Here is a 24,951-nt window from a genome sequence, read left to right on the forward strand (position 1 = left end):
TTAGGGGAAAACTCATCATTGAGCAGAATCCTTTTCCCCCCTCTAGTTACTATTCACAGTTGTAAAATTCAGCCTGGTTGTCTATTTTCTATGGCTCAAGGAGCCTGCCTAATAGAACCAGTTGGGTCTTCACATATGCAACTTACAGGAATTAGGATATTAGTAAGTCGAAGGAAAGCATACTCCTAACTAACAGAGAAATAGGGAAACTATTACAATTGGGCCTGTATTCCTTGATTTGAATTTAGCATTTCATATATTTATACTTCACAGCAAGTCACTCTTCTCTCCCTGCAGAGAAAAGAGAATTTTTCACAGAAGTATCGATTCACAATAACACTTTCACACTTGAACACTCTTTAGGAAATCCTTTATCCTTTAATATTTCTAACTAGTATTTTAAGATGACATTATTACAACTAGCTGTTGCTTCCTTAAAATGCTGTCTTCATTCAACAAGAAAGAAGCTGCTGGATTAGAAACACAGGAATAGCTGTGGCCAAATTCGTATCTAGTAGGATTAGATGACTCCTCAAACTGTTCTCAACATCTTTGTTTATTTGGAATCCTTCCACATTCTTTGCTCTAGCCCCTGCCTTGCTCTATATTCTGAGTGTGAATACCCTTAATGGAAGCAGGGCACAGCTAAGTTGCTCACAGAATTTTCTTCCTTCTACTACCTTGCCTTAGTGACAGGAGTTTTAAACGAGATCTTCTGATGAAGATAACTGTCAGAGCAAAAACCAATTTATTGCTTTTGGCTTCTGTAACAGCTGAAAAAGGCAACAAGAACAAACTTTCACCATTTATATAAATAATATCCAAGACTTCATGTCACAACATTGTAGGTTTCATGCTCTAGAAGTGAATTAGGTAGAAATTTCCATTGTGACCAGTAATGAAAAAATGCAATTCTTTTTCCATTAATGTGAAAACGTTCCTGAAGAACACAGCTTCTGATTTTGAAAAGACAGAAATACTACAGATGTGGAAGTCTACTTGACAGGTGAAAAAAAAAATGTGAGCAAAAAAAGTGGATGTGTGAAATAACATGAAGAAGGGAAGAGCAGGAACTGCTTTCTGGTAGGAGGGCTACACGCAACTCGGCTGCCACTGCAATTGGCTTCAGCAGCTTACACAGGAACTGTTGCACTCCCTAGCAGATGCACGGACATATCTTTGTTTTGATCATTTCCAGAATCTGTGAAAGATGCAGCTTGTTCCCTGAATTTGGCCCATAATAAAAACTTATGATTATTTGAAAGACTGAGACATGCCTAGCACATAGAAGCAATAGGCATACACACAGAGCAAAACTGTTAAGACTAGTAATAGAGTTCTTGGTTCTGAGAGCTAATAAAGTGAATTAAGCATGAAATGAGGACTTGAATTTGGTACACACAATCACATATGGCATTTACTGTTTGACATGATGCCCTTAACTGGGCACATGTTCTCAAAATTGCTTCCTTCCTTTCTTTCTTGTCTGAAAATTACAAAACTATGTAATACTACTTGATTCTGTAAGCTTAAATACAAACATGAAATAATTATATGCCAGAAAAATACATTGAAATATTACAGTGCAAAGTCAAGCAGTAAACAGCTAGACAGTATTGAGATTTAGGCTGCTTGTACTTGAAAACATACACAGCAGTAGCCTTCCAGGAAGAAGTGGAATACTAACTTCCTGTTAAAGAGATTACATGAGATGAACCTTGATCAGTCCCTTAAGTTTTTTTTTTTTTTTCCTCTGAAATATTAATCAAAGATCCAGCAACACAGGTTTCACAAAAACAAAAAAAACAGCCTATGTTGTTATTGTTCTAAATGATTATGATCACCAAGAGCCTCTCAGAAAATAAGAGCCCAAAAAAGGGGCTTCTTATCAATGTGTATAAGTTTCTGAAGTGAAGGTATCAAAAGGATGGTGCCAGGCTATTTTCAATAGTGCCCAGTGACAGGACAAAGAGGCAATGGCCACCAACTGAAGCACAGTCATAGAATCATAGAATGCTTAAGGTTGGAAGGAACCTTTAGAGGTCATCTAGTCTAACCCCCCTGCACACGCAGGGTCACCTAGAGCACGTGGCACAGGACTGCATCCAAGCGGGTTTTGAAGATCTCCAGAGAAGGAGACTCCACAACCTCTCTGGGCAGCCTGTTCCAGTGCTCCGTCACCCTCACTGTTAAAAAATTTTTCCTTAAGTTCCTGTGGAACTTTTGATGCTTCAGTTTCCGGCCATTTCCTCTAGTTCTGTCGGTGGCCACCAGTGAAAAGAGACCAGCACCATCCTCCTCACTGCCTCCCTTGAGGTACTTATAGACACTGATCAGATCCCCTCTCAGCCTTCTCTTCTCCAGGCTGAACAGGCCCAGCTCCCTCAGCCTCTCCTCATAGGGCAGATGTTCCAGGCCCCTGATGATCCTTGTGGCCCGGAGCTCAGCACTGCCCGCACGGGGGCGGGGGGGTCGGCGCTGGGGCTGCCTCTCACTGTCTATGCTTTCTTGTTCGTTGGCCGCAGTTGTTTGCCTCTAGACAAGGTGCTCCGGCACTAGCGTCTGCTTCAGAGCTCTTCCCTTCGAGATCTGTCCCATCTGAACATGCAGAAAAACTTTTTTTTCAAAAAAATGAAGGGGGAGGGGGGAGAGAGAGAGGGCAATCAATTTCTGATACTCTATACACATCATAAGATGTATATTTTCCTTTGAAAGTGACTAAAGAGATTCCCTCAAAAAGTTTTCATTTAAATTTTAATTGGCTTTTAAAAACATTCTACAAGCAGAAATTAGAAAAAAAAGGTATACAACATAAGTATACATGCATAACATATATGGAGCACAAGTATACAACTACACTGTGAAGTGATTAGACTAGTAAATACTAGAAAGGTTGGCTGTGGGTTCAAAACTATTAGTAATGATTAACAAGATAAAAATAGATTCTCCATGTTATGATCACTCTTTCTGTTAATAAAGGATTTTAAAATATTTTGATTTTTTTAAGTACATAGATTTTTATCCCATTTAAGTATACACTGTTTTTTTTCCCTCACTTGAATATTTAGAGTAAGATTTCATTTTGAGTTCTTGCACACTAATTATGCATATAAATTTTCACGTTGGCATAGTCAGAAGTAACTTTGCATCTAAACAATAATTCTTTAATTGCTTTCCTCTGAGAAGAGGCTGACAGTCTCCACTAATTACCTTATAAAAATCAGGTTAGTAATAATCCTTTTAAGTATAAGAATGAGCTAATCTTCTCTTTATTAACCATTTCCTAACAAAATCTGCTACTCCAGATCACCAGTCAGGAACACAGAGGATTTTGCAGAAAGAAAGTGATACATGAATTTCTTAGGTCAGACATGTTTGTTTAAATACGATCACCATAAGAAACAAATTCCTAAATTCCTCCTGTCCCTGCCCCCAGAAATATGCTGGTTGGCTAATATCAACTAGATAATCAATCTGTATCGAGTAGAAGACAGACAATTCTCCTTTGGGAGCATCCAAGATCCAAAGAGGTAAAATGGGATATTCCAAATCTCTTAGATCTGTAAGAAATAATTGCTCGAATACCTGTCTTTTAATCTAAGTTTTACTTAAGTTACTACTGCTATTTTCTTCCTGGATCCAATTAATACATGCTTCCAGCTATGTCAAAGGAACTTTAACATGTCATGTGGATGAAAACCAAGTTTCTACTCTCGCTGCAATGTTAGATGCAGACATTTTCTGTTAAAAGGAAAAAAAGTTAAAAGGAAAAAAAAAATCCAAAAAGACATACTTACTCTTCTGACATTTGCTCAAGCTGTGACATGTCTCTCATTAGTGTTATATAGAAATTTGACATCAAATCAGTCATTTTAAGTGTGATGATGTAGAAGCAATTCATAGAACTGGAATGTTAAAAATAAACATGCATTTCAAACATTTAAATAAGTAAACTCTGATCAGCATAAACAGCCTACGTAGCTTTCTCATCATGGAGTATCAAGAAAGTACTTATACTTCTACAAGCAGCCCTTATTGGTAGCTTATCTTTTCTTTTGATTTAATTGGAAGCATTGAAGGAAAATAATTTTGCTGTGTTTGGAAAGAGAGAGGACAAAAAATATTTCTCCTCTTGATTTTTTTTTTTGTTCCTGTAGGTCTGCTAGCAGTAAGTCTACTTTAGAAATTGACTTTATAACTTATTGTCCTATCTCATTAGCACTGCTATGAATAGTGTGAGGTGTTATTTACAATACAAACAAGATGCGAGCATTTATAGCACAGAAGTGATTTTTACACTGTAACTGGATGAAAGCTTTAGGACTGACAAGAGAATGCTAGTCTGAAATATCAGTGTTATCTGGAAACCAAACCCAGACTGACAGCAGTACTACAAAATTTTGACTGCCATTGTCTCAGGAACATCAGTGGTTAATGAACTCTGGCCCATTATTAGCTTTTGAAGTGACTGTGAACACTTAAGTTGTATAACTGTGCTTGAAACCTGTTTACCACCCTTAAGATGAAGGGCCAAAAATAAAATAAAATAAAATAAAAACTTCAGCAAACAATTTCTCCACAGAACTACATCACAAAGAAAACAAAACAAAACTGTAAGTACACAAGACTTGCCTTCTGCCATTAAAACCTGCAGGGGAATTAAAAACAACAACAAGTCTCCTTAAATTTCTCCTTTTCCTAGGTGAAGTAACACATCTTTTTACTCATCCATAGGCCTAAGAGTCTCTTGTCGGGTAGGAGGCTGCGTATTCTGCCTTTCCCGATGCGGTTTCCATCGAGGATGCTAGGGGCGCAAGTAGCCACCCCTCACGTAGCGCAGCCACTGCGTAACGAATCCTCGGGAGTGGCTAGGTCGAACACCATCCTACAGACACTAACAAAGCCACCCACCTCAAACAGAGAGGCTCTCCCCAGGTAAGCCACGCGCTTCCCCCCCTCCAAAAAAAAAAAAAAAAAAAAAAAAAAAAAAAAAAAAAAAAAAAAAAAAGCGTTCCAGGAACCAATCAGAGGTGTAGGACAACGCGCGCCTTTAAGTCTCGCGAGGGCTCTGCCTTGTTGGCGGTAGGTGATGAGTAGAAGGCGGAGTTTTTGGAGGCGCCATTTTCTCATTTTCTCGTCTCACAATTGAGATCGTTCTTGTTTCCATTTTTCGCTGCTGTTCTCCTCACAGTCCCTACTTAACAGGTAAATAAACAAATAAATATCTGAATGGGTCACGGTGGTGTGAGATGTATTATGTAGCGCTGCTCTCTTGCTTGGCTTGTCATTTGTCATGGCTCGCATGGAGGGTGGATTAAAGGGGCATCTGCTCCCTGCTTTGATAGGCATCTTTTTCGACCAACAGGGCCGTGGCGGGCCCGCGCGGAGGGGAGACGGATGGACTAATGGCTGAATGGTGGTTGTGCCTGCGTTGGGGATGAGGAAGGGGGGAATGGTGTGTTTTCCTTTCTCTCATATGTGCTGTGGGGCCAGCAACGGGTATAGGTAAGTAGGGCCTATGTGGCTGTGGGGAGACGCAGCTGGCGGAGGTGAAGAAAGGGGCGTTCTGAAGGGGGCTAAAGGGGGATCTGGGTCATGCCATGCTATGATGGGGCTAGGGGAGCTGATATCGCGCTCTCTTTGGTGTTGCTGGGTGATATGGTGGGTCTGTTCGGCCCTTACTGCTGGGAGCTCCTGCGGGAACAGCCACAGGACCGAACTTTTCTGTGGCCGTGGTAAAATCGGGTAGTGGGCTGGCACCGCTGCGTGGAGTGGATAGAGGTCAGGGTGCTACTTTCTTAGGTACTGTGGAGCGACTTGGGGTAGCCTTAGTGCTGGAGGAACGTTGCCCGTGCTGGGGGAAGGGCGGGCCGCTGGTGTGGGTATGGCAGCATGGGTGGCGTGGTGGAGGCTGACAGCGCTACCGTTTGTACGCGTTAGGCTGGGGAGCGGCCGTCGCCTTCGTGAGTCCACCCTGGTAACTATGTCTGGACGTAGTTGTGGAAAGTTATGGCTGGGGGAGAGTAGGGAGGGCGCTCTGGGCTGCGGTCTCTATGGAGGCGAGTGTGGGAGGCGCCGCGGTGGTGCCCACTTTCTTCGAGGGCGATTGCGACGGCGGAGCCGTTCCGTTCGGCCGGCCCCACTGGGGCTCCCGGGAGAGGGCCACTGATGCCTTCTTTCAGGGCAGAGGGGGGTAAATCTCATTGCCACCGCATGGTGGTGGCGGCTTTTCCGCTCCCGGCTCCGCCCAGCAGCGGGCAGACGCCATTACAGCTGTCGCCATTTCTGCTGATTCCCGCCGCCGGGAAACTGAGGCTCTCCTGCGGGTTATGTAATGCTGTTTTTCCCAGTGCCCGCAGCGGGCTGGGCTGCGGGACTCCGCCGAGCAGTTGCTGCCTGGGGGTTGTGGCGGGAGGCGGCCCGTGGCGTGGCTTCTGGAGGGGGAGGTGGCTCAGACGGGTGAGAAGGGCCGCCGCAGCCCTGAGGGAGTAGAGAGGAACGCGCTGGCATTTACTGGCCTTTTTCTGTTTGTGGACACTGGTGTTGCGTTACTTCTTCCATGTCTGCTTTAGCCTTTCGGGGTTTCTAAAACCATTGTGTTAGCCCCTCAAACTCAATTTACACAGCGGAGTGTAGTAACTAATGGAGAGCACCTTCAATACACATGTCTAAAGGGGATTTGAAGGGGATGTAAGCCTGGTACAGTATATTATGTTTCTTCCTCTGCAGCTTTAAGCATATCAGGATGTTTGTAAACAAAATAACTGTGGTTAGTCATTTGAACCTGTAAGTTTGCAGTCTTGATGGATATTTCTCCTCTTAGTGACATATTTGATTTTGTTACATTTTCTTTTATAAAGGAAAGCTTTGCAGCAGAAGCTCAGGGCAAACTCTTATTTTCTGCTGTAGTGAGAATTAGAGCTGTAAGTGAACAGAGCCACAACTGATGTATGCTGTTTTCATAGGCTCCTGAAGCAATAGATTGGGTTTTGCTCCTGCTCAGAACACTTGAGTTTTGTCCTGCAAGGGTATATAGTACTAGTAAGTTCTAGAAGCAGGCATTTCTTTTTGCTTTTTCCCATTACTACAATGTACAGATTGATTATTTTTTCCCATAAAATAGATGTACTAGCTCTTTTATTTTGCAACAGGTTTTATCTTCCCACCTAAGAGTAAAAGGTAATGGAGACTGAACAACAGGAAGAGACCTTTACCAACACAGAGACAAATGGTAAATTTAAGGGACTCCTTTTTTCTGGAAATTGCCATTCTAGATTTTTAATGCTTTAACTGTATCATATGTTTATATTTGCAATAGTTCTGCATTTTGCATTTAATTTTGTAATTTTTAATTATCCCGTGTGGGTGTGTGTGGTACGGCTTTTTTTTTTTTTGGGTGCGTGTTTTTTTTTTTTTTTTTTTTTTTTTTTTTTTTTTTTGAGGGGGGAATATTTTTAGATGTGTCATAAGTAGCTGAAAGTTACAGCTAAGGATTTGAAATTACTTCCTCACTAATCAGGCCTCAAAAGTTTTGAAATTTAGTATTTAGAGATATTTCACATATGTACTCTTGCAGCAATAACTCCAAAAAAAAGATACCATAATAGATAAGCTTGACAGTATTTTTCCCCCATGACACTGTCCAGACAAGCACCAAGTATTTAGCTACCAAGTAAAGGCATCTGTGTTAAGCTGACTTGTGCCAGTCTTTCAAAACAGTATTTGAGATGATGCTTTACTGTTATTCCATCATTACTTCAGTATTGGGCAGTATTCAGTATATATTCAGTATTCAGTATTGCCTTGACTAAATGTGAAAAATCATCAAACTAGTTCATGTTTTTTGTTGTTTTTAATGAGTTTTTAGTAATTATTTGATTTGTGGGCTGATGAAATAACCTGTTTCTGTGCTATCGAATCTCGGAGTAGATGTCAAAATAACATGCTAATAGAAAAGAATGCTTTATTAGGAACACAGTGCATAAGCTTGATGTGAATTCTATTTTATTATGATTTAAAAAGTTAAATAAATGTTTGTCATTCCCCCCCCCCCCCCCCCCCCATGGACCTGTCTACAGGCAAACGTCCTGCAGAAGATATGGAAGAAGAACAGGCCTTCAAAAGATCTCGAAATACAGATGAGATGGTTGAACTACGCATTCTACTTCAGAGCAAAGTATGCTTTTTTCAGTATCATTCTGCTACTGCTTATGGCCTTCTTTAATATTAAAGACGGGGATGACAAAAGCATGTTTTGAGGATGTATGTTTAGGTTACATTAAGCACATGCTTTTTCTATTAGGATTATTTGTATGTGTGTTATGGTAGAAGTGTCTTGAAGTGGTATTACCTAGTTAAAATCTTTAATGCACTATGGAACTTTTGGATTTAAATCTTGTTTGGGGGGAAAAAATTAAAACAATAGAGACTATAAACTGTTGCTCTTATGTTAGAGTAGAAGGTTGCTGCTTTAAGGGGAAAAATGTGTAGGGTTGTGGCTGTGTGGGTTTTATTTTTTTTTCCCTGGCAAGCAAATATTTTAGAGAATGATCAGCTAATGATTGTAAATTGAATGTGAGAGTTAAGATGAGGACTTTTTCAGGATCTTACTAATTCTTCCTGACCCATTTAGTGAATTGTTGGTAAGTATCAACTGAAAGAGAAGTGGGAGCAATGCTTAAGGGATTGCAATAGCTTCATAGACTAGTTTAAATTATCACAATAAAGTAGCTATTTACGAATCTGCTCTGGTGTTTCTAGTTGTTACTTTTTTTTTTGTGCGCTAAAGTAATTTGGTCTTTTGTGTTGGCATGGGGGAGCATTACCTTAACTGTGTCGTATTTCTGGCCAATAGTCAAGTTACATGGAGTGCTGCAAAATGTTCACGTGCTGTTAGAATCATTTATGAACTGCGTAATAAAAGTCATACCTTAGCATGTCTTTGGAATAACCTGGTAAAAATTTAGTTTTGCAATTAATGTTCTTGAATATCTGCTAGTTTGTTCCTGTTGATTTTGTAAACTTGAGATTACTGTCTGTTTATATTGGCCTTAACTTTTTTCAGACTGTACTGGTGTGTGAGGTCACTTGAGTTGCATAGATATAAACCATAAGCAGTGCTTGAAATTATCAACAAACATTGAGTGGGGAAAGTGAAGTTTGCAATTTTTTTTTTTTGTGTGTGTGATAAATTAGGGAAACTATTGGCCTACATAATGTGTGGAATCCCTTAAGAATATGACTCTAAGTATGAGATTATTTTGACACAGGCAGAATTGCCTAGCAACTTATAAGCAGCAAAATTGAATATATTTAAATTATTTCAACTCAGTTTCTTTCCTATATTTGGTGACAATAGCTGCTTTGGCTTCTTATCTTCATGAACAGACTATGTCAGTTTATAATTTAATGTGAACCTTTCAAAAGCAAAATGTTCTCTCTCCTTTCTGCAATACATTCTGCTGGGGGTAATGCAAAAATAGATGCATCATTCCTAGTCTTCAATTCAGAAACATAGACTGTGCTCTGTTGGCATAATGTAACTTCTGAAAACTATGTTTCAGAATGCTGGAGCAGTGATTGGAAAAGGCGGCAAAAATATTAAGGCACTTCGTACAGACGTAAGTATATATGAGTTTGAACTAATTTAACGCCAATTCTTTCAGAGCACTGTGTTGAAAAATCTTATCATGTGTGTTTCTGGAAATTGAGGAATTCAACTCTAGACATCAATAGTCATAAGCCGTTTGTAGTGATTGTTAGAGTAGATAATTTAGTTTTTCAGCTTGTATTGTGATCAAAACCCATCTTGAGTTACATGGGAGGAGAGGTTTATATTAAACCTCTTTTGCTTTCTAAAAGAATTCCACTAAATTTTAGAAGTATGTTAACAACTTAAATGTTGGCAAAGCTTAATACCCTTAACTGCACCATTTCCCATATGTGTGAATCAATTATAGTACTACTGAAATCTTTGCAGGTGGCTGGCTTAACCCAGAGATAGAGGATTTTTTTTTTTTTTTTTTTTTTTTTTAGGAATCTAAAAAGTCCATTAGTTCTTTAACAGCTTGCACATGAAGCACAGAAACCTCATTGTTAAGATTACATGACTTAAATATGAGCATAGAACAACAAAGAAACATTTAAAAATGCTTCCCAATAAGAGAATAAAATGGTTGTGATTTTTAATTGCTTACTGACGTTTCATAGTGGGATGACTCTTGTGATTAGACACCTGTTTAGTGTTAATGTTATGTATTTAAGCATTACAAAGTTTTATGTATGTTTTGTTTACACTCCAGTACTTAACATCAGCTACAACTTCAATAATTTTACAAGCAAGACTCTTCAACACAATATTTGGTAACATATCATTAAACAATGAGTTCCAACTAAGTTCATAAACTATAGCAACTAGAATTGAGGGATAAGTTGAAAGGGTCAGGAATCATAAATATGCACATCAACTGTTAGCTAGAATTTTCATGTTTAGTAAATAAGTCCAGATATTTTAGACTTGTCTGTAACTGTCCTAATTTGACCAAGGTTTTAGTCATACATTTTGACAAGTTTCCTCTACCTTCATGAGCCAGTCTACTAATAAAGCATCTATGTTAAAAGTTAGTAGTAGTTTGGTTGGATCAATTAACTCGTTTCTAAGGTCCATAAGCCACAGTTGATGTAGCCAACTATTATTGTGTTGGTCTCCAGAACAACTTAAGCTTGTTTCATTAATTGAGAGTAATGAGTATAGCTTGTATTAAAATTTATTGCTTTTTCCCCCTCTTCCCTCTCCTTGTGTGGTTTTTTTTGTTTTTGTTTGTGTTTTTTTTTTTTTGTTTGTTTGTTTGTTTGTTTTGTTTGGCCATATATCTCCGTTGCCCATGTACTGGATCGACTTGCCCTGCGTTGCCCACCATGACGTTGGCCCATCCGCCCCTGAACGCCCATGTGAAAACCCTGGTTGGCTATGCCCAAAAATGTGCTCATTGCCAAACGGGTGCCATACTTGACAACTTCTGATTGAATACCCATGCCCAATGCCAACATCCACGAACGCCAATGACCAATGCAGTACAATGCCAGTGTTTCAGTCCCAGACAGCAGTGGCCCTGAGCGGTATGTCCCAACAGTTTATGCCTCACTGCCTGATTAGAAAGAAAGAAATGTATTGTATTACCTGCCTTTTACATAATTAAGTAGTATCCCCTTATCAACGATGTATTATTTTTTCCCCCAAGTTTTCTGTCTTATTTTCCCCATTAAGTCTTTTTGTCACTGAACTCATGTGAATTGCCCACCCAAACAATCCACTCCTTTTATTTCAATGGAAGGAGCACAGCTTCAAGTGTTGCATATTCACTGCATTGTAGATCAAATGGCTTCAAAGTAGACTCCTACTCTGTGTTTGTGCCCACCTTGCTGCTCTCCTTCCCCCCCCCCCCCATTGCCTATTCATAACTATTTCTGACTTCTCATTTCTGGTGGGTGGGGAGGTGTGTGTGTGTGTAGTGGTGGGGTGTGTGTGTGTGGTTTTTTTTTTTTTGTTTGTTTGTTTTTACTTTTTTTGCATTTGTCTTCTTGTAGAGCTTATCAATAATTTTTAACTGGTCATGTAACCTTACTCAAAATATAATGTTCACCACTTTCATATCTCTGCTTCTTCTATGAGAAGGCTATGGCAATTTTACCAATGTAACAGGATATCCTAAACTAGTGGTGGTCAGGAACATGAATATTCACTACTTCTGTCAGTTCTGCATCAATTTCTTGCTCTTTAATCTGATCCCTTCCAAAAGCATGTATGCTCACTCTCCTGCGCTTCTCATACCTGCCTAAATCTTATCATGCATATATATGTTGGGATAAACAAAAATGCATGTTGTCAATTCAGTTTACAGACTTACTTTGAATGGGGTATATAATTGTATTTTTTTTCTGTGTAGTAAGTCTTGTTAGAATTTTGTGCGTGATTATGAATACAAAACTTATTTCTGCTGCTTCTTTTCCATCTTCTCCATGTTATCTGGCACTTGTGGCCTTTGACAGCATCTTGAGTATAAGTGCAGATATTGAGACAATTGGAGAAATCCTGAAGAAGATTATCCCTACTTTAGAAGAGGTATGTCTCTAGGTTTGTTTCTTCAGAGGTACAAATTTAGCCTTTAAAATGTTTCTAAATAGTTCTGTGCTATTTTGTTGTGTTATATCAGAAAATAAAAACAGTGCACTCAAATTGTGTTTGTATTCTGTTTTTTTTTTTTTTCTTTTGTGGAGGAGGAAGACAGTCTCTGCTTATTAAATTAATGATTACAATGGTCTCCTCCCCTTCAAAACTGTCTCCTGACTTATTCAGTATGATGTAGCTGTACTGTAATTTGTATTCTGCCTTGGCTTTATAAGGAAGTGTGGTGCACTGTTTGATATCCTTTTAAATTTGTATACAAATTTATGTAGTGTAATGAAAGAAATAAGGAAAACTAATTTTTTACATCATATTTAAGTAAGGACCCCTGTGTAGTTGTGATTGTCATGGCTATTCTGTGATAGAATACTATCACAGAATTGCAGTTTAGCAATAAATTACATCATAGCATGTGGTTGGGGGAGTAATACAGAATTATTATTTTAAATATTTTCTGGAATTATATTTTATTCCTTATTAATTTTACAGTATCAACACTACAAATGCAGTGACTTTGACTGTGAATTAAGACTTCTAATTCACCAAAGTTTGGCAGGAGGAATTATTGGTGTCAAGGGTGCTAAAATCAAAGAACTCAGAGAGGTATTGTGTTCTAGTCTTTTTAGTTTTGGCTTTTGTTGTTTAAACAACTTGGTGTTTTGTGTTCATAAGCAGTGAGTATCTGTATCTTCTGTGCAATAATTCCTTCAGAACATACTTCATGCATGCTTTCTGTGTATGGGGATCAACATGTGTGTTGCTTATTGCAACTTTCTTGCAAGCCCTCAGAAATAAAGTGAGTGCTGATAGAGCTTAGGACTTCTTATCAACCTTTTAAGCACATTAGCAGTAGTGCAATCTATATAAAGAAATGGTTTTTTGTTGTTGTTGTTTTTTTTTTTTTTTTAATTCATTTAATTAAAACAACATAACAGCTTTCATTCTCTTTGAAATGAACTACTGGATGGACTTAAGTTTATTGCTGTGGATGACATGCAAAGGAGTTTAGGGTGGACATATTTCTATGAACTCTTAAGATTTACTAGATGTTTGAACTTTTCTATGAAAGTATTGTGGTGTGTGCTTTTTGGGGGAGAGGGAGTCCAGCTATTTTGAAGACTGTTTTCTTTTAGTGGAGGAATAATCTTATGTTCTAAAAAGCCAGTGGTCCTCTGAATCTAGAGAGCTGTTTTTCTGTTTCTTCCCTGGTGTTGTGTGAAAAGCAATTTCAGGACAGGTGAGGTGTATCTGTGGGTTAAGGGAAGTAAGATGACTTGATTTAATCCTAGAAACGTTGCCGTTTTGCATCCGATGCTCTTATAACCTGTAAGCTCACAATGAATATTAACCTTCACATGTCATATGTGGTTCCTCTGCTAATAGTTAATTGAATGGTGATGTAAAATGAGCTGTAATGGGGAAGATCAGAAATTTAATTTTTTTCATTTCACTAGCATCTCATATAAAACAATATCATTGCAGATTTTGAAAAGATAATCTACTACTAAAATTAATATGCTCAATAGTCTAGGCTATTTAAATGTTTATAATGTCTGTTACCCTTTTTGGTTTTAGTAAGTTTATAAAGTTATTTAAAATACTTCTTTTTGGAAGATTTATGGCTCCTGTGTATGTGTGTCTGGTGTTTTAACAGAACACACAGACCACCATTAAGCTCTTCCAAGAGTGTTGTCCTCATTCCACTGACAGAGTGGTGCTTATTGGTGGAAAACCGGATAGAGTTTGTGGAATGTATCAAGATTATCCTGGATCTTATCTCTGAGGTAATGTGTTTTAAATTGATTCTATTCTTTCATTGGCCTTCATAGAAGGTAAGGGATTATTTGGATGGAAAAATCTTTCTATTTTTGAATTCATTACCTCTTCTGTATAACAAAGGTGTTGAACTGTTAGCAGCCTTTGCAATTTTTCCTGTTTTTAGACTTGAGTTGCACATTATGTGAGAAGGAAGCTATTTTTGGTACAAATGCACAATTTTGTGCTTTGCATATCATTAAGATAAGAAATTAAAAGTGGAGAGGAAGGGATGTAAAGTTAAACACCATTGATCAGTAACAGCAATTTCTCTATCCTAGTGAAAATCATAGGAAGGCTGTCCATAATCTGTGGATAAAATGACAGGTTTTAAAAAATAGCACTAAATTAGGATTATAAAATGTTTGGAATGTATAAAATTCATATTTATACACTTAATATATTCAATAAATATGCTAACTATAACAGTGCTAACCCAGAGTTGTTTACTTTTTATTGTTTTAGTCTCCAATTAAAGGACGGGCCCAGCCTTATGATCCCAATTTCTATGATGAAACATATGACTATGGTGGCTTTACAATGATGTTTGATGATAGAAGAGGACGCCCAGTAGGCTTTCCTATGCGTGGAAGAGGAGGTTTTGATCGAATGCCTCCTGGTCGTGGTGGACGACCTATGCCTCCATCAAGAAGAGACTATGATGATATGAGCCCTCGCAGAGGACCTCCACCACCTCCCCCAGGTCGCGGGGGCAGAGGTGGCAGCAGAGCTCGTAATCTTCCTCTTCCTCCACCACCGCCTCCTCGTGGTGGGTGAGTCATTGCATAAATGTATTGTACAAAATTTGAATAGAATTTGTTGAATTGTGTTTCCAGGACTTGTTTCACACTTCCATGTTGGTAGTGGTTATGCAGGATCAAGAGTTTATTGCACCAGCCTATTTTGAGAAGTAGTCAAGCGATATGCTGTACTATAGTGTTCTAGCATTCTACCAGAACTATAATACTATAGTTGATAGTTTTTTAGCTTTTTGTTTGTTTTTGTGTGCCTCTTTTGGGGAGGGAGGTGTGTGGGGGTGGGGGTGTGTTTTTTTTTTTTTTTTTTTTTTTTTTTTTTTTTGGGGGGGGGGATTGGTGGTCTTGTGTTGTGGGGGGTGGGTTTTGTGTGTTTTTTGGAAGGGAGGTTGGGGGTGCTTTTGTAATGTTTTGTAGAACTTGGCTAAAGCAGTCAGAATTTTGGAGCTTTGTGTAAATCATGAATGTGAAAATGATTTTAGTATAAAAACTAGTTTATAACACAATGTGCTGCTGCTTTTCTCATTTTAGAGATCTTATGTCTTATGATCGAAGGGGCAGACCTGGAGACCGTTATGATGGAATGGTAGGAATTTTAAATTCATATTGTTCTCTAAATAAAACACATTTAAAACTTTGAATATCTGAAGAAACTTGTGACCATATATTTAAATTAGGCATGTGTTCTGATTTAATTTTGATTATTATAAAAATGCTTTGCCTGTTGAGGGGGGGAAAAAAAAAAGTCCTTCCTGATGCTGAGGAATGCTTGGGGTGTGGAGAGTCATTTGGGGTGTAAAGAGTATCTGGGTTGTGACCTTCCCCAGTGTCTGCCTCTTCTTCCTGTCATCAGCAATGGTAATGGAAGTTGGACTCTGCTCTACCCTGAAGACTTAATTGCACTGACCTTTTAGAAATGTGAGTGAATTTTTGTGGCTTATGTCAGACATGGGCATTGGGAGGCTTTTTGTATCAAGAAAACGCATCAGGACAGTCTTCTCTTAACTTCTACTATACCAAGACTTTGATTCAGGCAAGCATTCTTAATGTATCTGTTGGAAAACTTGAATAGTGTCTTTGTAGATCCTCAGTTGGTCTAACAGATTATTGCTTGTTTGAAGCAGTTCTTGCCTGTTCCTGCCCATTTCTACATTTACAAAGAGTCTATTGTGATTCCAAATGTTTTGGAGACAGGGCCCCTGATAAGTTGATGAAATTAGATGTGTTCAATTATGTTAATGCTAACTGTTGCTGAGGAAAAGAATTTTGTAATATACGGAAGCTTAAAAAGGCTTAACAGTGCTCTTCCATTGCATATTCTGAAATGCATTTTTTGCATTCAGAATGATTTGCAATTCATTTTTAAAGACTTTTTTTTTTGCACTTTAAGAATTTCATATGTGCCTCTGCTAATCTGGATCTTCAGAAACTGGATGAATCAAAAAATGCACTTCCAGGATTCCTATTTGTAGTCACATGTTCTGCAAGCTTAGTTTGTGTTTTGATGTGTCCAGCTGCTAAAGCTGGTATTAGGACATGTAAACAGAGCGCCTTGACTTTCCATGAGTATCTGGCTGAGCAGACTCTTCAGCTTGGGCTGAAGTGTGTTCTAGCTTTGAATAGAAAATCCTTTTGGACTCTGACTTTTATTGGGTTGATCTTGGCTTTATTGGGTTGATCTTGGCTTTTTTGGCATGAATTTTCACAAGGGGAATCATCATTTCTAATTTTCTATGTTCCAATAAACAATTTACACGTTATAGTGAAGTTGCCCATGGCTTGGGATGTGTTATACCAGAGTTTAATAGCCTGCCTAAACTGAGGACTGCTTACTGATGGTTTGTATTTAATTTTTAATTTTAGTTAAACACAAGCCCAGTATCCCTACTTATATAAGCAGATGAGTAGTTCTTGGGGGGGATTATGAGACTGAAGCAGCAATTGCCATGCTAGTAATACAAAGATGCTGCCATTTATTGCATCTAGAAAATGTTCTCTAGCAAAACACATAATGTATGGGGGAAAGGATGGTTTTAAAGAGCAGGAGCACTATTTTATAATATATCTACATAAAACAAGAAAAGATCAGGCCAAGATCTAGGTCTTAAATGTTGAATGTACAAAAATCCTCATTTTCTACTAGCTCTACTTTCTGCTAGAAGCAGAAAGATTCAGCAGTTCAAGACTGGATGCTGATTCTTGAATTTTCTGGAATTTGACATATGGCAATTATTTGACTTGTAAACTTTAAGCATGTAAGGAATTAGTAATGGGGGGAAAAAAAAGACAACTCTCGTATTGGTTTAAATATGAGGAGAAATTAACAAAATTCCCCTCATTCTTGAGACACTAGTCTAGAAGAATGCAAGTTATAACTAGAACTTCCTTCCATCAGTTAGGATGGTATGCATTAGATATGAAAGTAACTATAATTTGTCTTATCCTATCCAGCTGGTATTTCATTTGGTTTCCACTTCAGTGCCAGTAGGTAGCCACTATAAGTCTGTAGAGGATCAATGAGCTCTTATTTATTAGTGTACTATTCATGTTCTATTCTGTGTTTATTTTTAATCCTGCAAAGGCTTTTGCCTTACTAGTAACTTAAAATAGATTAGACAATTATAAAAATATAATTTGTAGACTCTTTTATTTTTTTCAGCATTTGTTTTAGAGTTGTGAAGGAAGTTTTTTTTATATATTGCTCTTCTAATGTAATTAGATTGTTAATATAATTAGATGTAGATTGTTAACCAGTTCTTGGTTATATGGGGTATATAGCCTCTAATGCTTTGTCAGCTCATTTCTATGTCCTTCCTATTTGACCTGCTGTTGACATAATGACTTTTTAGTCTTTCTGAGTGTTCTTATTTACTTTTAAACACAAAAAATAAAAGGTTTTCATGCCTAAGGGTGTAATACCTTCTGGTAAATGGTACAGCTGTAGTATTGGGGAGGGGACTGTGCTGTTTGCAAGAGGAAAATCTGTCTATCTCCTAGAAAGAGGGAAGAAAATAAGGTGACCATTACAGTCAAAGGGAGCAAATCTTGTCACTGGTCTATATTAAGCACTTCTGAGTCTCTCTAGTAGATTAGATATTACAAAAAATATTTATCCGTATCAGTCTGTATGTGTTTGCTTGCAATGCAAAGTTACTTGTAAGCCTCCTTGAGATGGACTTAATTTGGGTTTTCTCTTCATGCTATGTTGTACCTGAAAGATGATGCAGTGTCATGTGGATGCCTGTGATGACATGCAACCGCCAGAGTTGGTGAGTGTATTCATCCTTTTATTTGACTGGTTTAATGGTTGATTTTTGAGAGAATAACTTACTTGATTTAGAAACAACTGGAATTACTCAAGCTTGATTTTACTGAGTGGCAGCTTGCCACTACTAAAAACTCAAAAGCTGTCCTGATTCAGAGTATCAGCAGTTTGCCCTAAGTTTTTGTGTGCGCGCGCCCACCCCCCCGCTTCTTTCCATATTTATGGGAGTTTGAGCCTATTTTAGGTAAATATTCAAATCTCCAAAGTTAAGTGTGGCAGTTATAATGGAAGCATGTTATTGAAGTATGGCTATTCACTATTTAAGCTTTTTTTGTGTCTTTCTCTCATAGTTTGAGGGTGGCTCTGGATATGGTAAGGTTTTCTTAATATAAATTTTTATATGCCCTTTGTTACTTAGCCATTAAAGGACTTGATGCATATGTTTAAATCAGATTATTCTTATGCAGGTGGGCGTGGTTCATATGGTGATCTTGGTGGACCCATCATCACAACACAAGTAACAATTCCCAAAGATGTAAGTCAAGTTGATTTGTGCTTTTAATCAGCCTTTTCTCAGGCTACATAAGTATTTGGGATCCTTGACAAGTACTTTTTAATATTAAACAAGTATTTCTAAATTTTTAAAAGCCTATTCCTCAGGATGTTTATTTTGTGACTGTTGTGACACACTGAACAATTGCCTTAATTGTTAGCAGCCTTTTTGGGTGCTTTTGGTTTTTATATATATAAAAAAAATTCAGCAGCTGGTTCTCCCAGCTTTATACCACCTGTGTCTATACAATAAATACTGCAGAGGCTGTTTGGAGTAAGCTCCCACTGAAGCTTTTAAATTCATTGAGTACTGTTGTGGAGAAAACTATTTATTTATTTTTTCCCTAGTTGGCTGGATCTATTATTGGGAAGGGAGGTCAGAGAATCAAACAAATACGTCATGAGTCAGGAGCTTCGATCAAAATTGACGAACCATTAGAAGGTTCAGAAGACCGGATAATAACTATTACAGGAACACAAGACCAGATACAAAATGCACAGTATTTACTGCAGAACAGGCAAGTTGAAGCTTAATGCTGCTGTTTGTCAATTTTAAACTGACTCTTTTTTTCCTATTATGTTCTAAAGCTCTTCTGTGACATAGCTTCTAAAAGGCAGGTTTTAAACAACTATGACCTTAACTTTTCCAGTGGGTAGTTCTGCCTTGATTCTTTTTTGTTCTCTATTCTAACTAAAATGAAGATGCCCTCTAATCTTGCTGGAAGATGCCTTAATCAAGCAGTCCTCTCATTTCTCTGGTGAAAACTACTGCAAAAATTAATTGTAATTATATATATATCCTGTAGAAAACATAGAAGATTTCAGTGGATGTTGGTCTAGTTCTGTGTGGAAGACTAGTGATTTTGTTGTTTTTAAATAACTAAACTGACAACAAATCACAGTCTGCCATGTGGCACAGGCCATGCCTCTACAGATAAGTTGAAAGCAATTGGTGCTGTTAATGCAGCATTTCACACCTTGTTGGCATTACTTTTGCCTTTTTTTGCCAAATGATAACAACTTTAGAATGAATTTGCTTAATTTTGCTTTAACATGTTTATCATAGCTATTTTTAATGCTTAACTTGAATGTTTGGCTTTAGACTAATATTTAAATGTGCTTAAAATCATCATAAACCTATAATTATTAGCTGTTATTTAAATTAAAACACTTAGAAGTATTTTTTTTTTTTTTGTAATCTTTAAGAGTGTCATTGTGAATATTGATGCAAGATGTATGGTCAATCATTCTAATACATGCTTTTTTTCTTTTTCTTTTATAGTGTGAAGCAGTATGCAGATGTTGAAGGATTCTAATGCAAGATTATTTTTTCTTTTTTATAGTGTGAAGCAGTATTCTGGAAAGTTTTTCTAAGACTAGTGAAGAACTGAAGGAGTCCTGCACCCTTTTTTTTTTTTTTTTAATTATTATTACTTTAATATCTGCTTATGTTTAAAAAGCCAACATTCCTCTGCTTTATAGGTCTTCTGCATTTGAGGGGTAGTGGAATCTTTGCTGTCCACCAGATGTAATGTTTTAGTTCCTTACAGATACTTGGAGGGAGGAAAAGGGTGTGCAAGTCTAACATTGAAATTTTGAAACAGCAGCAGTATGTGGAATTTATTTTTGTTAACTGTTGGTGGTAAATTGTAATGTTTTCTGTAACTATTTTGAACACCCTGCTTTTATGTACACTTTTATTTCTCTTTTTTTTTTTTTTTTTTTTTTTTTTTTTTTTTTTTTTTTTTTTTGAGAGAGGAGAATGCTTGTAGTCCATGTGTCCCTGGCCTCCTTCGAGAGCAGAGTGCAGAATGTAATGCTCTTCTTGTAAGAAGAAATGTTTTATGATTTTTAAATAAATTTAGTGAACCTATTTTTGGCGGTCATTATTTTTGAGATATGCATATGGTAACATCTAAAATGGATACTCCCTGAAGATGTGTAAATGAAAGTTGCTGTTAAGTTTGCTCTTATGCTTTTTTGATATAGATGGACTTAAGTGTTCTTAGCAAACTAAAAGAAAAAAGGGTGTGAAAACAATGGCTCACCATTGCTATTTGGGGAAAAATATGCAAAAAAACCTATGCAAATGCTGTAGAAGATGTTTTTGCAACAGTTTGGCCCTCTTTGTAATCCATACACTAGTGGCAATCTATAAATGAAATATTGTGATGTCCCTGAGTTACAGGGGTAAAGTATGCCTAATTTTAGACAGCTTCATGCAAATAATGTTATTAATGGTATGTCAACTGCCATCTCTAACAGATGAATTCTAGTTTTCAGGGTCTTCATTTGTAGCAGGAAGAAATCTTTATGAATTGGCCAAGTGGCAGTATCTAACTGTAAGTCATTTTTCATTATATTCCTCTGAAAACTAATTAGAAGTGAGAAATTAAAAGTACCTCCTAGCTGTCTCATGTAATACCTGGACATTTGTATTATAGTTTATAAGTTTTAATTTCAATTGAAAAACAATTAAAAATATAAAGGAAAAAACACTTGCCCAGTTGTGTGTACTAGCTTTAGAGTCAGTGGTTTCCTTTTTATTAGGCCTAGAGTTTACCTTGTAAAGGGGAAAGGAGATGTAAGAAAAGTTAAAACAATTAATTATTAAAGGAGAGAAGAGGAGGGGGGGAAACGTGTGCACAGACACACAGAAAACTGCTTTTGGCTAGGGTACTGCCTAGGGAGCATCTGCACTGAGGTTACTAAGAGCTCAGGGCTTCCTCTAGGCCTTAATGACACCTGGAGCTGCATGAATTGCGACATAGGAGGGGAGGGAGGGAGTAAGAGCAGGTGTGTTTCAGCAGCCCTGTGTGGCTAACTTTCCCTGCCTGGTGTGTGGGCAGCATGGGCTGCTCAGGTGCTTTCCTCACCTGCTTGGCCCCATGGTACTTGTGCAGCACACTGAGGGGAGTAGTGGCTATGCCCTTGGTAGCAGCTCCCTGTACTGGTGAGTGAGTGGGATGGGATAAGGGCTGTAGTGCTTCATGCTGTGATGACACTGCTGATGTGAGGGGCTGGGCAGCAATGAAGGGCTGCTTGGTGGGCACAAAGGGGAGGGTGACTCTGAAAAATGCATATCCCAGAGAACAAGGATGGAGGTGTTTCTTTTGCTTCTGCAGTTAGCCAAGTTTATCATGAAGAACAGCAAAGATAGCCCTTCTCCTCCATGAAGGCATCAGAAGAGTAACAGACTCTTAGTGGAGTTCAGCCTGGTGGGCCTGCCTCCACTAGCTCAACCTACAGGTGGTAAGTGAAGAGAGAATGAGCTGGGTGTTTCTGGTAGATGCTTTCAACTTCTTTTGGTCCCAATGGGAGGCCCACAAGTGCCTGGTGAAGTACAAGGGCAAAACCTACAGTGGCTACTGGTCCCTCAACAGAGTGCTTGATGAGGTGTCAGTGCTGCTGCTGGTTAGTCTGTCCCAGTCACTGCTTGTCTGTGATGGCAGGAGTGTTAGGAATACAGCAATAAGTATGCAATAAAGTCATAAATTCCAAAACAGGAACCCTTTTTGTACATGTTTATTATTTTGATAAGTAGGTGTGCAGTTTCTTTCAGTTTGGGCAAGGTAAGTGGAAATGCTTTGGTAATATCTGTGAACAAAAGAATTATTTGTGACTAATTAGGTGCACTCCATAATAGGGGAGAGAACTATCCTTAAGCCAAGAATCTTAAAGGATTCTTTGCATTGATCTAGTACCAAAGCAGCTCCAATAGAAGGGCATGACTTTTCAGATTTAAAAGTAAGTCTAGCATTCACTCTTATTACTGCTGTCTTTTCATCAGTACTAATTAGTGCCTGAAAAAACTATTTGTAGGTACAGATGGTATTTTTAATTAAATTCCTATAAGTTTGTATGCAAGCTAAGGGGAGGTTTGTATGAAGATACTTTTTGTAAATGCAAAATGATTAGCAGCTATATGCTGGGTATATATTTGCCTGGTATGCTATGAAAATACCATCCTAAGCTGTAAGGACTAAGTAGATGGGAGGAAATTGCATATTAAAAGCAAAAAAAAAAAAAAAAAAAAAAAAAAAAGTACTGTGGTTACAGTTGTTATCTATAGATGGGAATGCTATGTGCAAACACATACCTAGTTTGAAGCAACAATTTGAATGTAATCGTTACTTGGTGGATCTTAAGAGTTGATGTGCTTTTTAAATCTTTGTTGCAGTATAAATGCTCTCATCTGTAGTTTTTCAGACTACAGCTTCATATTAGTTTTTCAGACATGGTATGGTAGTCTTAAAGATCTTATTTTTTTACTTTTCTGAAAGAATACCTATTACCAGTGCCTCATATTATGCCACCATGATAATTGAGCAAGTTAGGTATATATTTCACTCTGACACAGAATGCCCAATGCCTTTGAAGAGAGGCATCGTGTGCAGAATGAAAGCAAACAGTTCTGTTAGAGAAGTTGGGAAGCTCTTTCCTCAATTGTGTTTAAAATTAGTGGAAAAAGTGCTCAAACTATTATGTTTAGTAATGGAAAATTTTCCTTCTTACAAAGATGAAGTTATATTTGAAGTTGGTTCTAGCATTGATTTTTTTTATCATAAAAACTTATTTCTTAGTGATTGTGGCTTTAAAATATGGCTGTTAAGTTGTTCATGAAAATTCATCTGAAAGGGTAGTCAGTTCAAAATTGTTCTAAAATTTGTGAATTATTGAGATTTTTTTTTTACCTAGGAAAACAGGAGATGAACAGAAACATTTCTGTGGAAGCTAGTATATTCAAAAATAAAATTCAAGAGAAATAAGAAAAACTATCATTATTTTAGCGTTTTACCACAAATCAATAGATTGGTCTATGTAATGAAAAGAAAAACAGTCTTTGAAGTTGTTAATATATGTTGCTATTAATAATAAAGATGAGAGAAGGGTGGGGGGGGGTGGTTTTTTTTTTTTTTTTTTTTTTTTTTTTTTTTTTTTTTGATAATACGCTTGGACCAAAGTATATTCTCTTTTGTTAAGATGGGGGGGGGGGAAATCTAGATTTCATTTCTCTGATGTTTTTATCTCTTAAAAACAAAATCACACAATTTATTAACAAAGAATTTTGCTTAATTTCTTGAAATACACTTTGGTATTTCTTATGAGTCCGTGTTTTTCCAGAAAAAGCTGCTTTTTTTTTTTTCTCTCCCCTCCATGTGCTGTCTATTTTCATCATTCTGTTGCTGTTGTGATATATTTTGATACTGTCCAATTTCCCAGTTGGATCAGGAACATGTTGTACCCATTGCATAAACATAATATTTGAGGTAATTTTTGCCCCAAAGTCAGAATTGGCTTCTAGTCCTTCCCCTTTCTCTTCAGCTAAAGAAGGAAAGGAGATCCTACTAGAATTGTGAAAATGTACAACTATGAGGAATCCAGACTATTGTTCATGCAATCTCTGAATCAACATGTCTAGACTGGAATTAAGCCATACTCTCATCAGGGTTGACAGTACACTGAAGCTTTTTGAAAGTTTCCCCGAAAGAAGAAAGCTGCTGAGGAATAGTGTGTGTTTATTATCTTTCATGGCTTTGTCTATACAGACATGTTCTTTATTAAGCATGAGTGATAGGTCTAGCTACCCTTCTGTCCAGTCCCATCCATGACAGTATTCACATTCTTTTAGTGATAGTATATCCTGTACTAATAACTCCCTGGAACACAGATCACTAGGGCTTTAAACAAATGGCACTTAAAACTTCACAGAATCACAGAATGGTTGAGCTTAGAAGGGACCTCTAGAGATCATCTAGTCCAACCCCCCTGCTCCAATAGGGACACCTAGAGCATGTGGCAGAGGGTGATGTCTAGGTTGGTTTTGAAGATCTCCTGAGAAGGAGACTCCACAGCCTCTCTGGGCAGTCTATTCCCTGGCTCTGTCACCCTCACAGGAAAGAAGTTCTTCCTACCATGGAGATGAAACTTCCTGTGTTTCAACTTGTACCCCCTTCCCCTTGTCCTTTTGCTGGCCACCACCGAGAAGAGTTTGGCCCCATCCTCTTTACATTCTCCCCTCAGGTATTTGTACATGTTGATAAGCTATAAGCTCTGCTCTCAATCTTCTCTTCTCCAGGCTAAACAGGCCCAGTTTGCTTAGTCTTTCCTCAGAGGATAGATGCTTCAGTCCCTTAACCATCTTTGTTGCTCTACACTGAATCCTCTCTAGAAGCTCCGTGTCCCTCTTGTGCTGGAGAGCCTGGACCTGCACACAGTATTTTAGGTGCAGCCTCACCAGAGCTGAGGAGAGAGGCAGGATCACCTCCCTCTACCTGCTTGCAACACTCCTCCTGATGCAGGCCAGGATCCCATGGGTGGTCTTGGCCCTGAGGGCACACTGCTGGCTCATGGTTAACTTGTCAACCAGGACTCCCAAA

At 38.0% G+C, this 24,951-nt stretch overlaps 1 protein-coding gene and 1 pseudogene across 1 annotated transcript; both read left to right on the forward strand.

The window, feature by feature from the left end:
• Positions 1–6,988: 6,988 nt before the first annotated feature.
• On the forward strand, positions 6,989–19,905 carry LOC104578187 (heterogeneous nuclear ribonucleoprotein K). The gene is given in 16 exon segments (XM_088537574.1): positions 6,989–7,041; positions 7,152–7,231; positions 8,079–8,176; positions 9,564–9,620; positions 11,075–11,118; positions 12,049–12,121; positions 12,674–12,787; positions 13,839–13,928; positions 13,930–13,968; positions 14,465–14,772; positions 15,286–15,340; positions 17,973–18,023; positions 18,370–18,391; positions 18,472–18,554; positions 18,920–19,089; positions 19,854–19,905. Coding segments are annotated over 15 exon segments (1,287 nt in total). The 5' UTR covers positions 6,989–7,041; positions 7,152–7,182; the 3' UTR covers positions 19,888–19,905.
• Positions 19,906–21,669: 1,764 nt separating this feature from the next.
• LOC148591446 (queuosine 5'-phosphate N-glycosylase/hydrolase-like) lies at positions 21,670–23,827 on the forward strand (annotated as a pseudogene).
• The last annotated feature ends 1,124 nt before the right edge of the window (positions 23,828–24,951 follow it).

This window comes from Tinamus guttatus, unplaced genomic scaffold (assembly GCF_059628265.1).
Source record: "Tinamus guttatus ecotype Peru unplaced genomic scaffold, ASM5962826v1 Tinamus_guttatus_pri_ptg000815l, whole genome shotgun sequence".
NCBI classification, from domain to species: domain Eukaryota; kingdom Metazoa; phylum Chordata; class Aves; order Tinamiformes; family Tinamidae; genus Tinamus; species Tinamus guttatus.